At 41.3% G+C, this 25,079-nt stretch overlaps 1 protein-coding gene across 6 annotated transcripts in view; it reads left to right on the top strand.

The window, feature by feature from the left end:
* Window positions 1-25,079, top strand: part of Dgki (diacylglycerol kinase iota) — a 455,950-nt gene that overhangs the window by 385,421 nt on the left and 45,450 nt on the right. For all 6 annotated transcript variants that reach the window (XM_085683757.2, XM_085683755.2, XM_085683753.2 and 3 more), the window contains one exon: window positions 13,143-13,168. In XM_085683757.2, coding sequence (XP_085539883.1) covers window positions 13,143-13,168 — 26 coding nt within the window. The remainder of the gene's footprint in view (window positions 1-13,142; window positions 13,169-25,079) is intronic.

The following is a 25,079-nucleotide window of genomic DNA, read 5'->3' as shown; positions in this document are numbered from 1 at the left end:
ACATCTGTATTTGGGCTTTTTTTTTTAATTCTTTAGTCCTTGAAGACATTTAGGGACTCTTTGAATGGAGAAAGAGATGATTTGGCACATAGGATTCTTATTGTCTAAAGATTCTGCATGCACAGACTCCCAGACTTATAAGTGGATCTAACCAAAAGAGACAAGGGAGCGTCTGAGCAAGATAAAGCGTGGGACCCTTACGTGCAGAAAGCTCAAGGCTTCTTCTCAGCTTACCAAGTAGGCTGGGGATAGTGGACAGGCACTCCAGAGGACTGGTAAGTTTATCCTTCAAAACCAAAGGAGAGGGGCGGGAGAGGTGGCCTTTGGGTAAGAGCTCAGACTACTAGAAGACCAATGTCCATGCCCAGTGCCCACATAGTGGCTCACAGCCTTCTGTAACTCCAGTCCTAGGGGATTCAAAAATCATCCGCCTTCTGTGGACACTACATGTATGTAGCATACAGACATATAGTCAAGCAAATACTCATGCACATAAAATAAAAATAAGTAAAAACATTTCAATAACGTAAATAAAGAATAAAATCAGAACAGAGATAATGTCTTCCTTAACAGTTTGCCTCCAAGCATTACAAGAAGCAAAATGTTAGAGATTTGTGTGTGTGTGTGTGATGAAGCTGCTTCAGTATCACTTAAAACTAGATGGTGATAACTTCTGCCTGCATGCAGAATCTGGAATGCTGTTAGGCCAATACAGGGAGAGACGGGGGGGCGGGGGAGGAAAGAGGAGAGAGAGAGAGAGAGAGAGAGAGAGAGAGAGAGAGAACACATTCTGTCTTATCTCTGGGAGCAGCCCTGTGCCGGTAGTGTCTTGGGTTTTTGTAAGTCACCTCTCTTTAATCCAGTTGCTGGATCATCCCTAAGGACCTCATTGTGACAGGATGATATTGGCTCTCATCAGTTTGATAAATGGAGTAGGAATGCAGCCTAGGGAAGATAATGTCCAAACTAAAACAAGTGACCATCTATACAAGGGATGCTAGTTCTACCAACTGATAGTGCTGTCTTCCCAAGGGCTAAGTTCTTTAGTTGGGGTTATTAATAACTCTTTAGAGAATTCTGGGGCGGCACCCATACTATGAGAAAAGTGAGCACGTTTCACTGGGGTCCAAAACAGTTATTTCTCGTTCTCTGAAAGGGAACAAAACCCAGGACTGAATCAGCTTTGAGTTCATTCTTTTGAGAGCTACACCCTTGGGATTTCTACCCCATCACTGGACATAGCAGCAAGACTGTCAGGCAACAGAAGAGAATGTACGAATGACCACGCAGAATCGGGGCTAATTCTGATCATCCTACAGGGGCCATAACTGTGTCAAATGTGACTTTATTGTCTCTGCCTGTACCATGAAGTATTTCTGCAACAAATCAGAGCTGGGAGGAAGCCTTCCAGCTGCTTCTTTCATCCTTCCCTCCCCTCAGTGTCAGTGAGGAGCCAGCTCACTGCTGGCCTAGTTCTACGCTGCTTTGTCTCCACAGAGAAGGGACGATCCCTCAGGGCATGTGGATAAAGCAATGCTGGGGAGCAGGCAGGTCTTCAGGCACCGCAGTGTAGCTGTGTCCCACCCATCCTTCCGTTTGCCTGTGTGCTCAGAGTCCAGAATTTCCTAAACTAAGGCCTGTTTCAAAGTTCTGATGACCTTCCTTCCTCCCTCACACTTGACTCCAAAATAACCCACTAGCCCAGCTGCGGCTTGGTCAGACTTTACCCTAACTCTGGTTTTCTCTGTTAAGTTGCCCTTGGGAGACATTGCAGCAAATGGATATAGAGAATGGATCGCCAGTCATTTTCAAAACAGGTCTAAGATAACTGTCCGTGCATCCCAGCGATGCATGTTTGGGGTGGGGACACATTCGGGTGTGTGGGCCAGGACACACACGTTGAGGTGTGTGAGTCACTCCTGGAAATAGGAAGAAGGGGCTTAGAGAGTGGACTCCTGGTGAGAACGCTTGTGATACTTGAGCCCACAATTTTGAAGAGAGTGGGAGAAAGCTATCTGTATAAGAGAGAGACAGCCCAATTTGAAACTAGGGAGATGGAGACTGTGCTTCTCTCTCTAAGTATCTGACTCCTCACGCAATGTCACGCAGTACACACTCCACACTCCACATCACGTAGTACATACTGTGCGCTCAAGAACGCACAGTGTGCCAGCTGGTACCCAGCCTTGCCTTCCTCTCCCTCTCTCGGTGGGCAGTCAGTCTCATTCCCGCCTCAGGTTCCTAGAAAGTTCTTCACAATGCGGGGCGAACAACCCATTTCTTCTCAGAGAATCTGTGGGCACTTTGCTTGCCTGCCGTCATTATTACTGTGGTTCTTGGGTCTTTAACTTATTTTCTCAAAAACATCCTCTATCTTTTGTGGATGGTTGTGGTATATGATGGAGAGACCTCGGCGTTCTTGAACATAGAAGGACTGGGGAGAGGTAGTGCCTTCTGAGATCAGGATTCTCACTCCAATGGACACTGTCTCCTAAGGAGAGGGTGGGGCAGGAAGCTTCAGTTCCTAGGAGAACTCTTTAGGAAGAGAACCAAAACTTAACGGTTTTACCTATTATTTTTTTTGCTCTGTATTTTACAACTGGGTTCCGAGTCTTTACTGGAACTCCATCGTTCGTTGGATGAGGCTTTCTCAATTACTGGACACCCCAGCATAGATATGAAGCATCCTCCTCATGAGTGTGTGAGATGACTGGCCTTTCTTAGAAGCTTCAAGTGCTAATCCTGACGGCCTCAGTTGGCCTTCACAGACCAGAGCTTCATGGTGTTATGATGTGTGGTTTTAAAAACTCCTCAAGGGCCAGTGAGGTAGTTCACTGGGTCAAAGCTCATGCTGCCAAGCCTGAGGACCTGAATTTTATCCCTGGAACCCACACAGTGCAAGGAGGAAACCAACTCACCCAAGCTGTCTTCTGCTTCTACGTGTATGCAGCAACCTCCCATCAACCCAAATAAATGTAATACAATTTGAAAATAAGTTACATATTCCAAAATGGAAATGGATTTTGTCTCAACCTGAACTCTTAGTTAGGGCTTCCCAAGCGCTTCTGAAGGCTATGACCCTGGTTTCTGTGGGTGTGTCTCCTTTGGTTGGATCTTTTCTGTTTCATTTTCCCCCTTTTAAGAAGCGCTCTGACAAATGCTCTTCTTTTGCAAAGATTGATTCTTGCGCTAAGTCCTCACCGATTTAAAATGCTCGCATGCTGTCTGGTGGTCAGGTTTCCACATTGAATAAGCAGGTAAACCTAACTCTGCCTCTTTCTTTTATCTATTGCTTCCTGTGCTGAAGGCCCACTTTCCTCCATTCCTCCTCTTCATCCCTTCACTTTGAAGAAACTCCTTTCTCATTTTGTTTACATTGCTGGAAAAGAACGGTAGGTGGCAGTAACATTTCAACTCAAAGGGCGTAGGGCCCGCTACGAACAGGGATGGCATTCAGCAGGAAAAAGCAGATTGTACAAGCTAATGGTGAAATTGCTATTTTTTTTAAAAAAAAAAAAGCTTAATATATGTCAACACAAGAATCTATTTTAAAAATAAAACTGTATTTCAAACAGAGCTCCCACAGGGGCCATCCTTGGGCGTATTTGCACAGTCTTAAAAATGGAGTCGTAATGAGAAGGGACACAAAGGAGTGGATATTCACTTCAGATGGAGGGCTCATCAGGGCTTGTGACGCCCAGCTTGGGACTTTGCCTCCACGACAATGCCCCTCTCTGTGCTCCCCACCCCACCACCCTTCTCTCTGCCCTTCCCCTGAGTTGGGAGTGAATGTTACCTTTGAGGCCTCTGGCTGTCCCTGAAGGGGTTTGTGGCCACTTGAATAGAGTGTGTTTGTCTCTCTCCTCTCAATGCCACTTTGTGTGGTGCTTAGCTTTCATCCTTGCTCTCCTTCTCCAGGCTCTTTTATGGTCTATGCTTTGTTCATTGTCTCAGAGAAATGAGATAATTAGAAGGAACAAAAGCCAACAAAGAGGGATTTATGTAGTCGGTGGAGATTCTCAACACACACACAAAAAATTCTTTTGGTCTCCTTTTCCTTAATTATAGATGCTCTGGGACCAGAGTGAAGGTGGCAAAGTTTGCCCTTGGGTCCACTGCCTGACTGTTTCCCACCAAGTCCTCAGTGTGATCTCATGGAGTACTGTGCTCCGGGGATTGATGGAAGAAGCTCAAGCGAGGAAAGCTGTTTGCCTTGAGATAAGAATCTATAGTCCACTTTCAAAGCACATCAAACCACACCTAGGTTTCCTGGATTTAAATGGAGATTCTTGCCCAGGCTCTGAACACTGCTGGGTCTGTCTGTGCAGCACCCTTTCACAGGGTAACAGAGAAAACAAAGATGGTATTTCCCTAGCAGTAAAACGGAGCTTGAAAATGTGCCTGGAAGGAGTGTCCCATGGGGAATTGGTTTCCATTTGAGACTTCTTAGGTGTCTCACCAGGAACCCGAATACTCCCTTAAGCATGACACCGAGTGACCATGGCCAGATATGCCTGAAAATTCACCATGGGAACAGAGTGTTCCTATGTGGTGGGCTTTACTCCAAAAAAAATACGTTCTACCAAAGTATGAATAGTATAGATTAAGAGGGGCCAGGAAGTTCTCAGGGACTGTAGTCAGGAAAAAGAAGAAGAAAAATAATTGGTTGGGCAGGAAATGAAGAGTTGATAAGGCAGACAAGATGCTTCTCCATATGTGTATGTATGCATGTATGTATGTATGTATTAGTTTTTTGAGATAGGGTTTCTCTGTGTAACCACCCTGGCTGTCCTGGAACTCACAGAGATCTATCTGCCCTCCATCTCCTGAGTGATGTGAATAAAGATGTTCACTGAATAGGATGTGTAACCCACTGCCCCCACCCCCGTCTTACAGAAATTACTTTGTTAGCTATAGTCCTCAGCTGGAAAGTAAAGAACAGAGGCATGCACAAGAAAGGCACATCAGTAAAATCCATGCACACAATAGCTCTTGCTGCATGAGCATGTGTACTGTTCTATTCTCTGCTTTATTCCCCAGTGAGACTCTTACCACCAAGACTGGTTTATTTACTCACAGTGTGCTGAGCAGTGTGTAGAGGCAGTGCAGGTGCCAGCTCACCTAGAGTGGCTGCTGCATTTCTGTTATAATTCTGCCATACTGGAGACGTCTGTGCTTATAAATATCTCAGAGTTCTTCTACTGTCTATTGTCTTAGAAGAATATCTCAGTACTTTCAGGATATAATTTCCACTCTGTGACTCAGACCATGCCTTCATACCTATCTTGCATGTTTTTTTTAAGCTCCTCTCAGTGTGATGGTCCCATCATTCTGATGGTCTCCCAGCATTGTGATGGTTAAGTATGTATATTAGGAATGCTGGGAAGGAAGGCAAGAATTATTTTGTAGATAATTCTTTTCAAAAAGTAGTAGAATGCATAGATAGGATCTTAGTATTCACCTAGTCTTTCTTCTTTGACATCCAGTTTCTCAGGATAGAATAGCCTGAGGAGGACCAAGAAGAAAAACTGTGGATGCCATTAAATGAAATCCATGAGATGAGAAGAAAGTGGAACAGTATTTTGAGGCTTAAAAACAGACTTAAGATGGTGTTGTTAAAATATAGAATTTTATAAACCTTACAGATTTAGAGCAACTCGTGGGAGCTACCGCAAATGCACATCTCCAAAGCCTATTGCAAAACATTATGCAAGGTTAAAAGACAAGAATCGCCATGACATCTATTCCTTCAACTCTGAGTTCACTGATGGAAAGGGATGAAAGGGCACAGGAGGTACCACACTTCTCAAGAACATATACCCTCATGAATTTCACCCTCTTTTGTTGTTACATCTTGTCGCCTTGCTCGCAGGAAATTGGACATGAAGTTTTCAGTGTCCTTAGGCCTATGGCTGACCTACATGAAAGGCAGGAGGTTGTGAATGGAAATTGCAAATAGATGGCAGTTTGAGAATGGTCTTTGATCTTGTGCCTGGTGACTGACAGAGTCTAGATACAGCACTGTCCAGGAGCCCATAGTCGGTACATGTCTTAGCTCTCTTTCCCTCAGATTCTTATAGTATAAAATAATTGTATAGAATTTAGTATAATGATACATCACAAAAGCATATAGTTTAGTGGTTCTCAATCTGCGGGCCACAACCCCTTTGGGAGTATAATGACCCTTTCACAGGGGTCACATATCAAATATATTGCATATTAGATATTTACATTATGATTCATAACAATTCATAGCAAAATTACAGTTATAAAGTAGCAAAGAAATACTTTTATGGTTGGGAGTCACCACAACATGAGGAACTGTATTAAAGGATCTCAGCCTTGGGAAGATTGAGAAGCACTGATATAGTTAGATAATTTCATATATTCACACTCTCCCGGTGAAAGCCTTGATTTCAGTGAATAAATGAAGTCCACGAGAAGCCTAGAGATGTCTGGTGGCACAAGCCTTTAATTCTAGCACTTGAGAGGCAGAGGTAGGGGATCTCTGTGAGTTCAAAGCCAGCTTAGTCTAGAGTTCGTTCTAGGACAGCCAGGGCTACATAGAGAAACCCTGTCTCAAAAATGTCTCAAAACAAACAAACAAACAAACAAAGTCTATTAATATTACCTACAGCCTTCAACACAGATTTGCTTTTGTTTTTTTTTATGATTGCTTGAAGAATTCAAACATCTTTTGTTTTAGGATCCCTAGTTTGTGTTAGTTTAAATATAAAGTAAAATAAAAGATGTACTACTTAATGGCCTGATCCTCTACCTAATACAGTGCTGTTTCTCTGGATCTTCTCTGACATGGCTAGAGGCACTAACCAGCAGAAATTGTTCTGATCCTATGGTCCTTGCAATTATTCTGAGTCTTCTTCTGCAATGTCCCTGAGTCTTTATTATAGAAGTTGCATTGTTGAGCCTTCAGTATAAAAGTTGCATTATAGATGTACTCAGTGGGGCTGTGCACCGCACGGTTATTATTCTTTGTAGTTGACCAATTGTGGATCATGTTCTTTACTCAGGATCTCTCCAAACAGTCTGGTAACCTCCATAGATGTGGGTTATGACCTTATGAACTGATATTCCAGTCAAGAGCCTGCAAGGGTTCTCTCCCTCCATTCTTGCCATCATTATTATTATTTGAATGTTTTGGTGATGATGTCCACTTTAACAGGAGTAAGATCTTATAGTTGTGAATGGACGTTTCTGTTCCATCTGGTCCCACAATCATTCAGTCTCAAAGAAACACACAGAGGCTTATCTTAATTATAAACTGTCCTATTAGCTAAAGCTTATTATTAACTAGTGCTTGCAACTTAAGTTAATCCATAATTCTTATCTATGTTTAGCTATGTGGCTTGGTACCTTTTTTTCAATGCAGCATTTTCACCTTGCTTCCTCTGCATCTGGGTGGCAACTGCAGACTGAGCCTTTCCTCTTCCCAGAATTCTCTTCGTCTGGTTGCCCCACCTGTACTTCATGCCTGGCTACTGGCCAGTCAGCGTTTTATTAAACCAATATGAATGGCAAATCTTTACAGTGTACAAGAGTATTTCCCAAAGCACGTGGTTTTGGCTTTGGGCTCCCATTTTCTGGATGACATGATTCTGAGCCCTTTCTTTCTTCCTTCCTTCCTTCCTTCCTTCCTTCCTTCCTTCCTTCCTTCCCTCCTTCCTTCCCTCCTTCCTTCCTTCCTTCCTTCCTTCTTTCCTTCCTGTCATTTGTGTCTTTTGTGAAATGTCGGTTGAGATTTTTTGCTTGATTGATTCTTTTTTTGCTATTATTTTTCATTATACATTGCATATTTTATCTCTGTTGATTGCTTCCTTTGCTGTGCAGGAATCTTTCAGTGTGATAGAACTGTATTTGTCTGACTTTGCTTCTGTTTCTATCACTTTCAAGGTCTATCTAGAAAATGTTGTTCATGCCATTATCATGACACTTTTATTAATTCTTTTTCTAGTAATTTTGTGATTTGGGGACCTTAAATTTATATGTCTTTAACCTATTAGTGTTGGTTTTTTTAAATACATTTTTAATTAAGCACATACTAGTTGTACATTTATGGAAATGAGTTGACTCTTGTATATAAGAAAATAATCTAATTTCATTCTTTTACATGCAGATTTCTGGTTCTCCCAGAGTCACTTGCTGAAGACTCATTTTCTCATTGGGTATTCTTGGTGCCTTTGTAGCAAATCAGTGAGATGAATTAATTGTCTTTACTTATGATATTTATTCTTATTCTATTCCATTTCTGGGTTTGTACATCTGTTTATATAGAGATTACATGCTGTTTTGGTTACTATTTCTTTGTAATGAGTATTTTCTCCTTAAATTTATTTTTATACATTTAAATTAAAGTAGAATTATATCACTTAACTGTATCCCTTTCCTCCCTCAACACCTACCAGTCCCTCCCTTTATGTCAAATGGATAGCTTCTTTTTATTACTATTGTTACATGTATATGTGTATATATGAAAAAAATATATAAATACAATTTGTTTATTTTTGTTGTTTGTGTGTATGGTTTCAGGTCAGACCAGTTTATGTTAAATAACTGAGGATGGATGCTAAAAAGAAATCCCACACTAGCTCAGAATTGAGTATAATAAAGGGTTATTTATTTAGAGATAGACTTGCAAATCACAGTCCTCTGCATGAACAGGGAACAGGAACCAAATCCAGCAGCTGGAAGAGATAGCGTGTCTATTGGTATTGCTATTTGTCCAGTCTTGTCATGTAGCCATGTCAAGGAGAGAGTAGTATATTTTAAAGTCTGGTGGTGTGATACCTCCAGATTTGTTCATTTTGCTCAAGATTGCCTTGCTTTCCTGAGGTCCTTTTTGATTCTATATTAATTTTAAGATAGTTTTTACAATATATGTAAAGATGACTCTGTTTTGTATTTAATAAGTAGCTAATCTTGAATTGCCATGAATATGGCATGTCTTTCTATGTGTTGTGCCTTCTTCCCTTTCTTCTATTAATTTTGTATAAAACCACTTTTCTGTAGAAATCCCTCTTTTCAAGAGAATAAAATCAGTCCCTAAGACATCTAGAGATATTGCCTAAAACTGCCTTCAAAGTATTTTTACTTTAATCCCAGCACTCGGGAGGCAGGGACAGGCAGCTCTCTGTGAGTTCGAGGCCAGTTTAGTCTACAGAGTGCATTCCAGGACAGGCTCCAAAGCTACTGGGAAACCCTGTCTCAAAACAAACAAGCAAACAAAAAAGAATCCAAACATCTTTTACTCTGGGATCCTTATGTCTGCACCAATTTAAGTATAAATAAAAATTTTAAAAAATAAATGAAATAGTGGAGCACTTTTTAAAGTGTTTTATGTTTTGACATTTGATATTATTTAACTCTTATGCTACTTTTCTCTTTACCATGGCAACAGGCAGGCTCTTCTCTATCTCTAATGCACTAGTTAAAGGCCAGGTAAACCTGTGCTCTCTTCTGTCCACATGGGTTTCCTGGTCATTACATTCCTCTCTGCAATTCTCAAAGGCTCTGTTTCCCTCCCAACTCGCAGCTCTCTTCACTTTTTCCATTTTCGAATGTCATGCAGATTGAGTAACCATTCGGAACTTCATGCCCTCATCTCTTCTGCATGTTCCTATTGGCACTTGGATTTTTTGTGGGTCTGTGGTGGCTTTTTGATTACTTGTGATATTTTCACTGGGTAAATTCTTTCCAGAACTCTGGCTTGGGGTAGATCATTGCAGGATGCTCGACTTTGGGCTGTTCATTTACAGACGTTTTTGGATCAGCACTCTCCTCTGGAGTTTGCTCCAACATCTCAAGAGCAGGACATCTCAGCTCAGAGTGGGGCTTTCTGCCCTGACTTTGTGGTATATGATGCTGCTGATTCTTTAGAGGTTATTATAATCATGACTGTCCTGAAACGTAGTCCAGCTTTTACTCTATTTGGTGACTCTTCTTCATGTATGGTGCTTTAACTTATAAACATCTAGATTACTAAAAGATGTTTTTATTGGTTTCTGTCTTCCTCATTATTTTTCATAGATGTCAAAGAGAATCAAAAAAATACTTTTACTCTTCCTTCCTGACATGGAAGTGAAGCAGTAACCCTGAGTTTATCTCCTCTCTGTTCTCTTTAGATCAGTCCAAAATGGAAGCCAGAGCATGTGACTTTCAAACTTTTTTTTTTTTTTTGGTATTTATTTTGGAAAGTCAATTCCAGACAGTTGAAAATAGATTTATGGGCTCCATATGGAATGGCCTTAACTCCCTCAGCCATGGGCTTGTCGTTCCTGTGCATTTCAGCAGTACTGAGTTATTTATGTTTCTGATAACGTCTATGAGATTTCAGTTCTGGCTGGTTTATGTACCTATCGCTTCTGTCTAGAATTTTTCTCTCACTTACTTAATGAGCTCTCATTGGTTCCCTAAAGCTGGGGACAGATGCTTTTGACCTTCTGAGTTTGTTTTATTCTTAGGGACATGACTCTCTGCACTGTTAACCTTTTCCTGCCTACGTTTTTTTTTTTTTTTTACAGTTATACTTTTCACAATGGTGCAAGCATTTATTTTTCTGCGTTATGCCACTATGTTATAAGCAGGTTTTTTATTCTTCACTAGATTATGACTTTTCCAATACTGTCCTTTGTTTCTTCATGACTTCATGAGGGACAAACATTTGGGGCCTTGACTCACTCAATAAATCGATGCATATTAAAAGACTTTAGCATGAATAATAACAATTTAGGTTTAAGGAAACAGAATAATTAGTTTTAAGTATAGTCTTTGACTTCTTATTTTGGTTTTGCTGTTGTCTTTTCTTTTCAATTCCCTGAATTTGAGTGGAATAAGAATGTAAATAGTGCCAAGCAAGCAATAAAACATAGCCAAAACATATATATTCTGTAGATCATCATAAAGACTAGTGATTAGGAAAATATAGAGAGGGACGTTGAGTTAGTGTTAGCAACAGTTCACATCGTCTTCTAGATCTGAGACTGTGTACATGGATGGAAATTGAGCAAGTTCAGGCCCATGGCTCTCAGGCATGGTGGGAGAGTGAGGAAAGAGGGTTCCTGTGTGCCTCAGCTGTCAGGGTTGGCTGTCATAAAGACAATCCTTCCCTGAGATTCAGCCTCTAGGCTAAAAATAACCACATACCCTGCTCATTGTGGGATGTTTCTTCTCTCCTGAGCTGAGTTTCGTGAAACCTTGTATGCCCGTTTCCAGCCCAAATGGATGGTGTGCCTGTCTCCGAAGGATAATCTAGTGATGTTTGCACTGAAAGGTGAAATGTCGGGTGAGGGTTGAAATAGTCCATATGTCTTTAAATTCCACAAGTCCTGGGGTGTGGGAGACGTTCAGGCACAGAAATTCAACATGACTAATCTTTGCAAAACACTCTGAGACGGATAGTTCGTCCTCGCTGCCTGGACATACTTCAGAATGCATCCCCGCGGGACTTTGATGGAGCCATCTGGACTTTTTCAGATTTAGTATTAAATGCTCTGCAGGAAGGCAGGAAAGACTGTGCCTCAGGGGCTCCCACCTGGGACATGCAGGAGGCCATGGGCATAGATTTCTCTTTGTTCTCATTCTCTATCAGAAATTAATTGTAAATACATTTTTGCTTAGTTTTCATAAATAAAATCAGAAGTGAAGATGCTCCTTTGTTGCTGACTCACCTCTCACACCCCAGGCAACTTTATTAGTGTATATTATTTCCAATCTAGGTGCTTTAGAATCATCTTTGAATTCCATTTTACCTTCTGTTCATCACACCCCCACTTATTTTTTCCCCTAACTAAAGTCGATATGGGTATCCCTATTGCTGGATGTCTTGGGCATCTTTTGGCTTTGACGGTGCTCATTCCAAAGCTCCCTTTTTCCTAGATAGCTCTGAAGCCAACAAGTCTTAAGATCAGTTGAAGGTAATAGGACCGATCAAGTTTGAAGACCCTTAAAATGTACCTGATTCTGAACGTCAGCCTGGTGGTACTGAAATCCCTTCAACTCAACAAATGGGATGCAGAGTCCTGCTTTTTCTAAGTACCATGTGCTTCTACATTGCCAGGAGGTAATTACCTACAAGGACCAGTGTGTAGACAGCCCAAAATCTGGGAAACTCTAAGAGGCACATAAATCAGCTCCAACAGGGGAGGCTGACTGTTTCTTGGGGTAGTGATTTGTCAGTTTCTGCTCATCATTCACCTAGTTTATTTGCCTCTTGGACAGTCATTCCCCCCCCCCCCCCCGCCAAGATGTGGGACTGTCTTTCATGTGCAAAATTCTACTTGAAAAGGCCCATGAGGCTGAAATGGGTTAGCACTTTGCGCTAATGGGTGTGGACATTTTCTTTCCATTACTACCATGTGTGCAACCATTGCTGTGTACTCACATAATAAAAGGTTCTATTGCTCGTCAGTAGATCAAGGGAAGCAGTTGCGTCCTCAAGCTGTTTAAAATTGCCTCAACAAGTATCCATCCCTTTAATGTTTCTCTCTCATGGCTCGTGATATCAGTGGTAGGTTACCTAGCTACATTTGCCAACATCTTCACTTGCCATGGGTTGCCACCCTAATGACTGTGCTGGGCCAACAATGAGGAGAAAAGTATACAGCATATCTAGAGGAAGCATGCTTGTTGCAGCCCTATGCCACCATGCCTAACTTGCTGACATGACATTATAGTAACCCATAATACTCAACTCCATCGCGATAGCATGAAAATTGTATGAACTAGAATATGCCTTTAACAAGTGCATTAATTACATCAACTAATATGCTGAGCTTCTCCTTAACTGACTTTCTCTTAAGATTTATTTATTACTTTTTATTGTATGTGTTCGAGTGTTTTGCCTGTGTGTATATATGTGTGCCATGCGTGTGCCTGGCACCCATGGAGGCTACAAGGTGTCAGATAATCTGGAACTATGTTTCAGGGTGACTGTGAGTCACCATGTGGATACTGGGTACCAAACCTAGGTCCTCTGCAGGAATAGCAAGCGCTCTTTTCCACTGAACCATCTATCTCTCCAGCCGCACCTTAACTGAATTTCATTATAATTTCCGTAAAATTATTTATATGTACTGTTATCATTATCATTCATAAAATACTCACCATGTTTCTCTTATCTTTTTTAGGTCACCAGTCTCTTCAGAAGATCATGGTAAGAAGATGTCATTTTTATACTAAATTATGCAGTCAAAATTTGTCCCTGGTCCTGATTCCTCACTGTCAGAGCAGAAAATTATTAAGGAAGTCTCTAAGATGTTGTCTCTGTAGTTTTTCTAGTGTGAAATGTCAAACACTATTAAAAACTTGATCCACAGAAACTGAGTTTGGTATTTGGTATTATTTCCAAATCGTTTATAACCATTTTGGAAATAATATCTTTATTTAATATCTTCTGCCTGGTTCTGTTCAACCATCACAAATGTTGCGTAAATTTTTAGGTAAGCACTTATTTTCTATGAGCATGATTTTCACCTCTAAAACGGGGTGTTAGAGGAGATATCTCCCACGTCCCTTCCAGATGGTGAGGCCGCATCTCTGCACAGCCATTGGCAGGGTGCTCTAATCCCGAAAGGGAGCTGCTCGGGCAGTGAGCAAGCTGGTACTCAGTCAGGGTGAACTATTCTTATTTTAAGAGGCAGCCGCTTCACTCAAAGGACAAAACATCTAATTATGTCATCTCTAACCTTTGCTCACTTATTCCAGCGGCCACTAAAATTGTCTGTCGGGTGGCTGCAGTAGTTCATCAGATCGCAGAATGATACTTCACAGATATCATTGGTATTCAGGTTTAGCTGAGTTCTTGTTGATGTCGCTTTTTCTTAGACCTTTGAGATTATTCCATAAACATAACCCACACCTGTACTTTATCACTTTCCAGCTTACTGAGTGTGCATAGCATCCTTCACATATAGGATGGACACTTTGCAACAGATCAAATATTGTGGTTGGCTTTTTGATGTTGTATTTTACAAAGGTCTGGTAGGCTCTAAGGATGGAATCTTCATCTCCCTCTGCCGTTATTGATTTAGCCTCCATCTTTCCCCAGTCCCTTGTCGATAACCCACATTCCAGTTTCTGGATCCCCTGCCTTTTTTTTTTTTTCATTTTATTTATTTTTTGCATCTCCTGCTTTCATTCTTGCTGCTCCCTAGAAGGAAATGGCTCTTTCTTTCTGTCACGTAACTAGTTTCTGCTCACCGTTATTTTACCTTTACTGAAAGCTTTCTGATCCACCGACTGTGGCATGTGCCTTCCTAAGTGCGACACATGATTCTGATGCCTTTCTTAGCCAGCTCTTCAGACTGAATTTCTTTGATATAGTGTCCAACAAAAAGCAAACATTAAAAAATGTATTTATTAAGTGAATGGATTAAGGAAATGGAGAGGGAGTTTCAGACCACCTCTCCTGCTGCTACCTTATGAAATCTGTCCTAATATTGGAACAACGTGTGTCATGTTCTCTGAAGAACTGTGGGGAAAATTATGTGTGAGGCCCATTAAGTCCGAATTAGGTAATCAACCACCTAATGGTAAACCATTATTGCATGCTATTTTGCTGATTGTTGCTGGTATGAATAGGATTTTGATTGTATATTTATAAGTCCTTCAGCTTCCATGTCCAAATGATAAATTAGAAATGTGTGTTTGCCTTTATTTTGCGCTATTTTTACCCCTAATAACCTTTGGTTGCTTTTGTCTTCCTGTCTATAAGAGTACATTCTCTATTCACAAGGGGCGGAGGATTCTAAGTTAAAGTTCTAGGACTTTCTTTTAGGGGCTAGGAGGGGGTCTCTAAGCATGTGTCAGCATCCTTTGAAGATCTGAAAGGTGGCCCCTGCCCAACTAACTTTCTCTTGGTATTTTAACGATTAAATGTGATTAGTTGAGGAACGATTATGCAAATTTAAATGAGTAATTTATTTTGGTGAATTCAAAAATGCATTATATGTTTATGCCTCTTAGTCTCCTGCAACTTCTAAAGACAGTTTAAACATGCGTGCTGATTTACCTGTGTTGCCTAAGTGTTCACCATCGACCGGTCTGTGCATCCTTAGGGAATCACTGTATTTCTTTATCGCTATAATTTCCTATCTAGCACACACTGTATGTCTCCTTACCTTTATATGTTTTAGGAATTAATATTTGCTGTGGCTGTCATAAATCATCTTCAGTGTCACGCTGCCACTCTGGAATGACATTACCGTGCACCCCTAAAAGAGGTGAATCAGGCTTTTCCTGTTTCTAACAGAACTGAGGCACATTGGCAAGTGGATTGCGAAGCCAGAATATAAAAGCCCGTGCCTCTCCGTGTTCTCTTTTGTTCCCTTCCCACCAGCAATCCCATTTCCTTCAGTACCAGCTGCTCCCGTCAGTTATTTCTGAAACAAGATTCATTCTTGGAGAAATCTAACTTAGAAAGTCCGCTCGTTCTGCTGCTTCGCATCCTTACAGGTTCCCTTCAGAGATCACTTGGGTGCAGCCGCTCCACTCCTCTCTGATTCGGTTTGTCCGTGCATCAGGGCTCTTCGTATCTGCTCCGTGTGTCTTCTGCAGAAATGACCTTCCGGTGCGTTACAGGCTCTCAAACACTGTGTTGCTATGTCCTTCCATGCAGGCAGTGTGAGAGGAGATGTAGACTGGCTGATGTTTGCTCCATATAGTATGGAGGTTAGGTGTGTTGGCAAGTGCACACAATCCCAGCTACTCGGGAGACAGAGGCAGGAAAGTTACTATGTGGGGGCCAGCACAGGAAATTTAATGAGTGTTCTCAACAAAACAAAGAAAGAAAGAAACCAAGAAAAGTTTAAAAATATAATGGTCGTCAACGATAGATCTGCCTCTTTTGACTTTCTCTATAAACATCAACTTTTCACTAGAAACCTCTATTTTTACATCAGACTGAGAAAGAACAAAATACTTAATACATAATTTGTCTTGTAGTCCCCAAGGAATGAATGGGTTCAGAATTGGGTGAGTGCTCATATAAGATTGCCGACACCAGGCATAGATGGCACATACGTTATTTTTATGTTCATAACACAGTATCACGGTCTTTGAGAAGAGAAGATAAAATGTATTGAACACTTACTCAGAACTTTAACTGCATTATCCCGTTTCATTGTTAATAGGTAACAGCCTGCAGGGCATGTGACATCCTAACTTTATAGTCAGGAAAATGAGTCTTTACGTAACTGCCTTGATATCACGTGGCTACTAAGTGGTAGAGTTAATTTAAACCCAGATTCAATATCCAAACTTTGCTTTTATTTTTTTTTTTAACTTCAGCACATTGCTGGGAAAACAAAGAAATGATTGTCAGCATTAAGGTAAATTGACTGAATTATTGAGAGGGGAGGCAAGTTCCTTCTGCCTAACAAGAGTTTATTTACTGCTGTGTAAGTAATTTCTTTTTAATGACAAAGGAAAACTGAATAAAAAATAACAACTTCTCCCTCCTGCTGGGAATGATTTGTCCCAGTAGAAAAAGCTGAAATACCGATGTCACATTTTCTCATAATTAGTTAGCTGAGTGAAACCGAGGCTTCAGGGAAGCCTGCCATGTGCGTCCCAGGGGGAGCATTATGTTTTAATGCAACATCTGGAAGCTGGAGCCCCACTCTGTCAGAAGATAAGCTTGCCAGTGATTGATGGCCATGTCCTCCGAGTTTCCCTCCATTTAGTGCCTCACACTTCATCATTTCAGAGGCTGGAGTCACCTCCTCCAGCCCAGGCAGCTTCTCAAGCTCTGAGCTCTTGGGTCCTTTCTTGCTCCTTGATTTTCCAAGCCTCTCAGAGTGCTGTTCCTGAGAGCCACCACCCACGTGAGCATCCTGAAGGGCATTTTCCAGTGAACGTCCGTCCTGGTGTAGAGTGGGAGAGAATCTTTGCCGTCTATACATCTGGCAGAGGATTAATATCCAGAGTATATAAAGAGCTAGAAAGATTATCAAAGAATTTTTTAAAAGAAAGAAAGAAATGACTCGTTCAAAAAATGGGCCTGGGACCTGAGCAGAGAATTCACAAAAGGAGAAAAAGAAAAGGTGTATCATAAAAGGCGTTGCTAGACAGTTAAAAGAACACCAGTAAGCTGTTTGATTCCCCAACAGCCTCTGAGTAGCCACCCTTTTACACACGCACGCATGCACGCACGCACAGTCCCTGTCGTCTCACGTTTCTGTTAACACAGTAAATAGTTGAGAAGAATGGCAGTGACCAATCTAGAAAATGTAATGACTGTAGTCACAAGCATCAAGTCAGTGGGTCAGACTTGGAGTTGACTATACTTTATAGTACTGGCAATAAAACACATTATTATATCGTGCAGAACTTCTTGAGATATCAAAATTATTTATTTTATTTTTTTTTAAAACAGTCTATTTTATTTTACAGACCAAACCCAATTCCCTCTCACTCCCCTCCTCCCACTCCGTTCACCTTCCCATCCACTCCTCAGAGAGGGTGAGTCCTTCCATGGGAAGAGGCAATAGACAAGATCTCCTGAGTAAATTGGGAGTGTGGGGTGGAGGGTAGAAGGGGAGTGGGAAGCAGAGAAGGATGGAGGGAGGAGAACATGAAATAACAAAATCTTGTTAACTTATTTTTGAGGGCTTTGCTTTTTGTTTTCAATTTTACATTTATTGTGTGTGTGCGCATGCATGCGTGTGTGTGTCTGTGTGTCTGTGTGTCTGTGTGTCTGTGTGTCTGTGTGTCTGCGTGCTTCAAGGTGCAAATGGAGGCCAGAGAACAATTGCAGGAGTCAGCTCTTCTCTGCTACTCTGGGTTGCAGGGACTGGACTCAGGTTGTCAGGCTGGACCACAGATGTCTCTGCCTGCTGGACCATCTCACCAGTTCTTAACCCACCTTTCTTTTCCTTCAGTGTGTGGTATTGTGAATGAAGGCAGGGCCTCTATGCATTCCAGACAAGTACCCAGTCACAGACTGTATTCCCTGCCCTGTTTCTAGGTCCTATTTCACCCAGGTTGGCCTTGAGCTGACCCTGTAGCCCAGGTAGGCATGATCTGTGTCCTCCTGTCTCAGCTTCCTGAGCAACTGGGATTCCAAGAAAGTATTATTAGGCTTGATCCTTTTTCTAACATGAATATAAACATATGTTTGCGTACTAAAATAGTTATTATGAATAAAATCTAGCTACTTACTTCAAATAATAGCTAAATAACCACTGTGAGACATCTCCCAGATCAAAAAGTAAAACATCCAACTTGAGATCTTCAGGCTGCCTGCCTTTCTGACTACATGAACTTCCCTACCTTTCAGAATAATTGCATTTTCCTCTTCGTCAGTCATGCCATTTCTTTTTTATTTTACTACATGTATGCATACTCCACATGTGAATTTATGTGTGATTGTATGTACATACATGTGTATGTGTGGGATGCAGTTTTGCCTATTTTAAATCTCTACAAAATGAAGCAGGCTGTACATTTTTCTGTGATTTGGTTTGAACCTTTGCATTTTTTTAAAATAATGTTTTATTTGCTCTTTGAAATTTGCATGCATTTATCCAGTGTGTTTTGAGCTTAGCCACTCACCACTACTTCCTTCCAGCTCCTCCTGGTGCTCGCCACTGTTCCCCTCCCAACTTCATGTCTTCTTTCTTTATATTGGTATTAATATAATTAATAATCCTGAGTGCCATTAGTTAGTGCTGGCCATAGGTGTGTGGGTGTGTAACCATTTGGTGAGATATGAATAAAGGGAACAGCCATGCTCTTCTTTCCTTAGAAGAAGCCGCCAACTGACAAGAAATCCTCTGCTAACGGGTTAAGGGTGGAGTTTTGGAGTTCCCTACCCTATGAAGGATGGTATCTTTACTGGCTGGATCTTGTGCAGATTTTGTGTAGGTAACCACAGCTGCTATGAGCGATTACGTGCAACCTCCACGTGGTCTCCCGAAGACCGTGTTTCCAAGCTCTCCTTCCCATCCTCCAGCCCCTACACTCTTTCTGCCCCTTCTTCCACAACGTCTCCTGAGGCTTAGGCAGAAAGAAGAAGGTTGATAGAGATGATTCATCCATGGTCACTCATACTCAGCACCTTGATTCTGTCTACCACTACCCTCTGCAAAGGAAGCTTCTCTCACCAAATTGAGAGCACCCCAATCTGAGAGTACAAACACAAATTTGTAGACAGCCAGACCACTTAACAAGACAGTGATGACAGATTACCCCTAGGGCCCGATAATCTCCCAGTCATGGGTTTTATAAGTTTAATCAGGTTGCATACACTTTTGTGATTCATTTTTGATGAGTGTCATATTTATCTTGTTTATTTGTCATGTGGTTTAGTGTTCTACTGTACAAATACATAGCAATTTATGAGTATAATCTGCCATTGATAAATGATTGTATTTAATTTGATTTTGGAAAATACTACCACTATGGATGTTCTTTTCCACAACTCTTCTGGTGTCCTTGTGTGAGAATTCCTCTAACATTTAAAACCCTTGATGGCAATGGCGTAGTTAGGGGCTAAGTGGTACACATCTTCAGCTTTTCAGGTAAGTGGAGAAAATGGTCATTCAAGCGTGTACTCTCAGCTTCAGCGGGTAAGAGCTTCCTTTGATCCACCCAGTTGATGTTTGAAATTAATGGATTGAAAAATATTTGCCAGTCTGATGTTAGTGCGACCTTGTATCTTATATATTGTGCTTAGGTTTTACATGTTGGTGGAGCATCTTTTCATATAGTTATAGGCCTCTCGTGTTTGCTTGTCTATGAAATGCTTCATTTTGCTATTGGCCCAACTGCTCTCCCTTTGATTTGTCTGTATTTTAATGATTTCATAAACATAGTTTTGACTATTATGAGTACATTTTTTCTTCTCTCTGTTGTAAATTTTCTTCAGCTTGTGGGTTACATTTTGAAGTTCCTTTGGGTTTCATCCAATAGACAGATGTTCGTTAATTTAAAATATTTCAAATTATTAGCATTTTCCTGTAGTTGATGTCTTTGGCATGTTTTAAAGAATTATATAACACAAAGTTAAAATCCCTATTGCATGCTAAAAAAAATCATAGCTGCATCCTTTATTGATTTTGTGGTTTGATATGAAATAAAGATGCCCTTTTGCTTGGTTTTTTATTGCTTGAGAATGCATATGAGCATATATGTGTTTTGATCCAACCCACCTCACTCTTCTCCAACTCCTCCAAAACCCTACCACCACATTTCTCTCGGACATTCATATATTCATTTTAAAGCCCAGGGAGCCCACTTAGTGCTATCAGGACGTCCATGGCCTTCTACTGGAGCATGGGCAGCCTATGGGGGGAGGGGTCTGTAGAACACCTATTTGATGTATTGTCTACTTCCTTTACTGGTTTATAAAGCCTGTTTTCTCTTCTTGTCTTGTCCCTTTTCTATTTTTTATTTCAATTTACATGTTCTTACCTGCTTTTTAAAAGTAGAATGACTTTTATTAGATAAAGATTATCTAATTTATATAGCAAAACTACACACATACATATGGTTTAAATACTACTTTAAAGTAAAATCTATGAAAAATTCAAAGAGAAAATTATAAATCAGCCAATGTAAATATTGGGTTGATAATATGACATAAAATTATATGAGCAAAAGGTTATATATATCATAATAATCAAAGGGCTTGGTTATTGTGGAATACTTTTCAGTTGAACACAGAGAAATTATCATTATAACATAAATCTTTTTTCTTTATTATTTTGTTGGCTATTCCATGTATGTATACTAAATTTACATCATTTTCATCCCTCCTCCATCCCCAAATCCTCCCTCTCCCCTTCCACTCCCTCTCAAATTCACAATCTTTTCTTTCTTTATTATGTATGTGTGTTTCCATGTGTATAAATACACACATTGTATATGTGTACACATGCACATATATTATATGAACACAGCTTGCTGAGTCTATTTACTGTTATGTGTTTAGAGCTGACTGTTTAGGGTGAGTTTACCTATCCAGTGGTGGATATCTTTGTCCTTGAAGAAGACTGATTCTCTCTCTCAGCATCTGCCAGTTGCCTGTAGGTCTTCATGTAAAAGTAGGGCTTTTTGAGAGTCCCCCCCAATCCATGTTGGCCTGTCAGTGAGTGCTGTCATTCTGTGGGTCTTTATTAGGAGCTGGATTGTTGAGATTTTATGGATGCAGAAGACATTGCAGCAGAGGGCTTAGTCCTCTGGCTCTTCAAATCTTTTGTTCTTTCTGCCATGTTCCCTTAGCCGTAGGGGTCATGTCATAGATCTATCAATTGGGCATGATAGTTGTTCTCTGCGTTTTGACTAGTTGTGGATGTTTTGCAACGGTCTACATCTGTTGCAATGAGAAGTTTCTTTGGTGAAGAATGAGAGCTAAGTATTAAGAATGCATTTGGAATTTATACTGGTTTGGTACCATAGCAAGTCATAGGTTTTCTTGTAGGGTTCATGATCTCACCAGCCACAGGTAATTGGCTGGGTTTACAGTACCAGGCATGGCTTTCTTCATATTTAGTAGATTTCAAGTCTAATTAGATGACTGTTAGTTACTCACAAGAAATAAATGTCAATATTGTAATAGATTTTCTCATTTGTTTTATTGATCAATATGTCTGTTACTTTTTAAAAGGCTTATTTATATTATGTACATGAATATTTTGTCTTCATGTATTTATGCACACTATATGTGAGCCCACTGCCTGTCAGGCACCATTCCGTCTCCAAACCTGGGGCGCCAACGTTCATGTTTGGTGGGAGCTGATCTTTAAAGATGAAGGCGCGCTCATCTTCAATGTACTTGACACGGAAGAAAATCCACTTTGCCCATTCTCGTACTTCATAATTAGGGAAACAGGAGCCCTGTTTCCTGCCAGTGACCCTTAAAACTGGTGACATGTAGCTTTTCCTCCCGAAACTGGTGCAATAGAGGGGACTTGTGACCAGAAGCGTGGAATAAACTGAGGAAGGAAGGTGCCTTCCCCTTTCCCGTGAGCTGCTTATTAGTCAAATGTGGTGCGTGGAGATACAGATGGCAACATCTGCAGCCTTTAATTGCCTGCTAGGAATAAGCCAGCAATATTGGCCTCCGCCGTATGTTGCCTTGCAATGACTTTGGGCTAGCTAATGCCAAGTTGCTAGAGGATATTTTTTCCCCCATATCCAGTTTCTTACCCTTTAACCCCCCGTTGGTTTTCTAATTAGATTCAAACTTTTTAGACCTTGCATTTAGGGCTGATCCCAGTTTAGTTTCTGTTGCTTTCATGAGTAATTTCTATTCCCTTGCTTACAGACGCTCCCTGGATCCCAACTCCCTTGGGCTCATTCACCCATATAGCTTCCGTCACCTCCTACCATTCCTCTGGCAGGCCACCTTCTTTGTCTTTTATTCTACACCCTCCTCTGTACTTATTAATTCCTTTGTGTGTTGGAGCCACCTCCAGGAGCCTAAGGACAAACAAAGATGAATTTCCCTGGCAGTTTCAATGCACAAGCTTCCTCCTTTCTTACTCTTACTGATTTTTAAAAATGTATTCATTAAAAAAAAAATAAGTTCCTCTTGAGCGGTGTTGCTCTTAATTGACTCTCAGCCCAATGAATAGAGACATTGCCCTGTTCTCTGCAATGCCCTGGCACGGAACTGAATTCCTCTATTCAAGCCTTACTGTTAAATGTGCCGCACTCTGTGGTGTTGGCAAACAGAAACTTCCAGGGCTCATCTTTGAGTCCCATTGCAGCCTCATTAATGCTGTTCCCTGTGGTAGAAGATAGGTCAGCGCTGGTCCTTTTCCAAAGAGATTCAGTTACTAATGTACTCAGAAGATAGCCTTTTGCAGTCGTTGCAATGGGCACTCCCCCAAAGACTGTGTGAAAAGGAGGAACTAGAAATGACAGCGCTCCCACCCGTATTAGTCTTCTTTCCCGAATCCCTGGGACATAGATTATCCACTTCTGGTTAAAAATAAAGCAAGGGAACAAAACAAACCCCCCCCCCTAGGGTTCCCCAAATCTGGCTAATGTTATTTTGTATGTGTTCTGACCTCACTGTGCTCCTCTCCTTCCCCTTGATTGTAAGCATATGATCCTTTTGAACCTCTTGGGTTCTTTGGAGTGCTTTGTTGGGGATAATTATCTGACTCTCTGTGAGGGCTGATTGTTGAGTGTGCTGTGGGAGGGGCCTTCTTTCTGCTGAGACTGACTCACCGCAGGGCTGAAGATGGCCTCCTGGCAGCTAAGAACAGCTGAAAGACAGATTGGAAAATACTGAAAATAAGAAAGAAGCAGGAAAAGGGAAAGTTTGGAAGGGCAGAGCTAACCTCCTGGACTGTGTCTACATGGAGGATAGAATCAAAGACCATCAAATGTATTGATGTGTCTGGCAGCCAGTGGCTACCGTCGCGTCCACTACTCCCCTAGAAAAGTGAATCTGGCTTTTCTAAAGAAAGCATGGATCTTCTGAGCCTTGGATTCTGACCACTCATTTATGAGACCAGAAATGGAGAATTAAAGTGTGGTTACCTATTGAAGCTAACTGCTTAAGGTTTTAATTGTATGAAAACGTGTGATTTGACCTATTAATATCCAGTACAGCCGTGGTGCTGGGTTGACACACTGGCAGTGGTGGTCGCGTGAGAATCACTGTCGTTCCGTTTCTGTTCTTCCTTGTAATTGGAATCCTAATACTCCGTGAAATTTCCAGCTCTACCTAAAGCTGACTCACTCATTCCTCTTGCAATGGCTAAGGTTCCTGAATCATTATGATAACTGAGTGTGTGTGGGGGGGGATAAAAAGGAAAGAAAAGGACATGACTGGTCCTAGGGATGGTGGGGAAGAAAGTTTACTATAGACATGTGGGAGAGTAGTATAGTCAGAGGCAGGGGCATCTGGGAGAGTCCAGAGTGGACACGACCAGACCAAGCTGTGCCATGTGAGGAAAGTGGGGTGAGGAGAGGAGAGAGAGGGGATCCAGGTGCAGCAGCCAGGAGTCCCAAAGGTACAAAAAGAGTGGATAACCCAAAATGTTGGGTTATATAGGAAAGGGTAGCCTAGTCCCCTGGACTGGAGAGGTCATGGCAGGGGGCAGAGTTTGCCAGCCAGGATGGCCCTGTGCAGGTAGGAACTGAAGGATGCAGGGGGAACCTGGAGGCTGAAGTCCGCTTTGATACGTTACCCTCAGCTATTTGCCCAGCTTTGAAGCTTAACAATAATCAGTTGCAACATGTTAGAAAGTGCAACTATTTCAGTCAGTTCCTAATAGGCCATTCATAGATATGTTACTCTAGCCAGCGTGCCCTGGTGCTTTGGAAGCATTCGTTTTGTTTTGATAGAGAGTTCCACCTAGCCCAGGCTATCCCAGGACTTGCTATAGCTAAGGAGGACCTTCTACTCCTGATTATCTTGCTTTTACCTCTTAAGTGCTGGGATTGTATGTACGTGCCCCCACATCCAGCCTTGGAAGCATTGTCTGTTTGTTTTTTAAATCAGTTTATGTTTTTCTTACCTGCCTGGTCTACTGTAACTATTTAGGCTTGAACTGTTTTAGTTAGAGATAGACTCATTCGTCCAGGCCTGCAACAGAATCATAACATCCACTAAACACTTCGTCAATGGTTTTCCATGATGCTCCCGCAAGTCCTCTGGGTTGGTTTGGGTGTTGTATATTTTAGGATGTCTTTTTTTTTTTTTGGCATACTAAAGCATCCCCTGGCCAGTCAGCATCACTGCATCAAATACTTAGGATCGTTATGTCCCTTTTTTAACTTCAAAAGGCAGTTTGATTCTCTGTGTTTCCATAAGCATCAAAAACTTGGTATATGAAAGCTACTAAATCTTTAACTTCTTGGACCAATCATGGAAATGTCTGTTTAGGAGGACCAGGTATCGTCTTCTAATGATACTGTAGTGGTATTTGACACTCTGGGAAGCCAGATAATGGAGGTCGAGTATTGCTTTGCTGAGGAACCAGGCTCTCTAGTAAGCCTGGATATAAACCCTGGTTTTATTCTAATTAGCTCTGTGACCTTGAACCCATTTAAGGCCATGACTCCATCTTAGAAACTGGGAGGATAATAATTATGCATATGTCTGG

The sequence above is a fragment of the Myodes glareolus genome, chromosome 25 (genome assembly GCF_982192425.1).
Source record: "Myodes glareolus chromosome 25, mMyoGla1.1, whole genome shotgun sequence".
Taxonomy (NCBI): domain Eukaryota; kingdom Metazoa; phylum Chordata; class Mammalia; order Rodentia; family Cricetidae; genus Myodes; species Myodes glareolus.
Note: the sequence above shows the minus strand (reverse complement) of the source record. Positions and strands in the feature narration are given on the sequence as shown.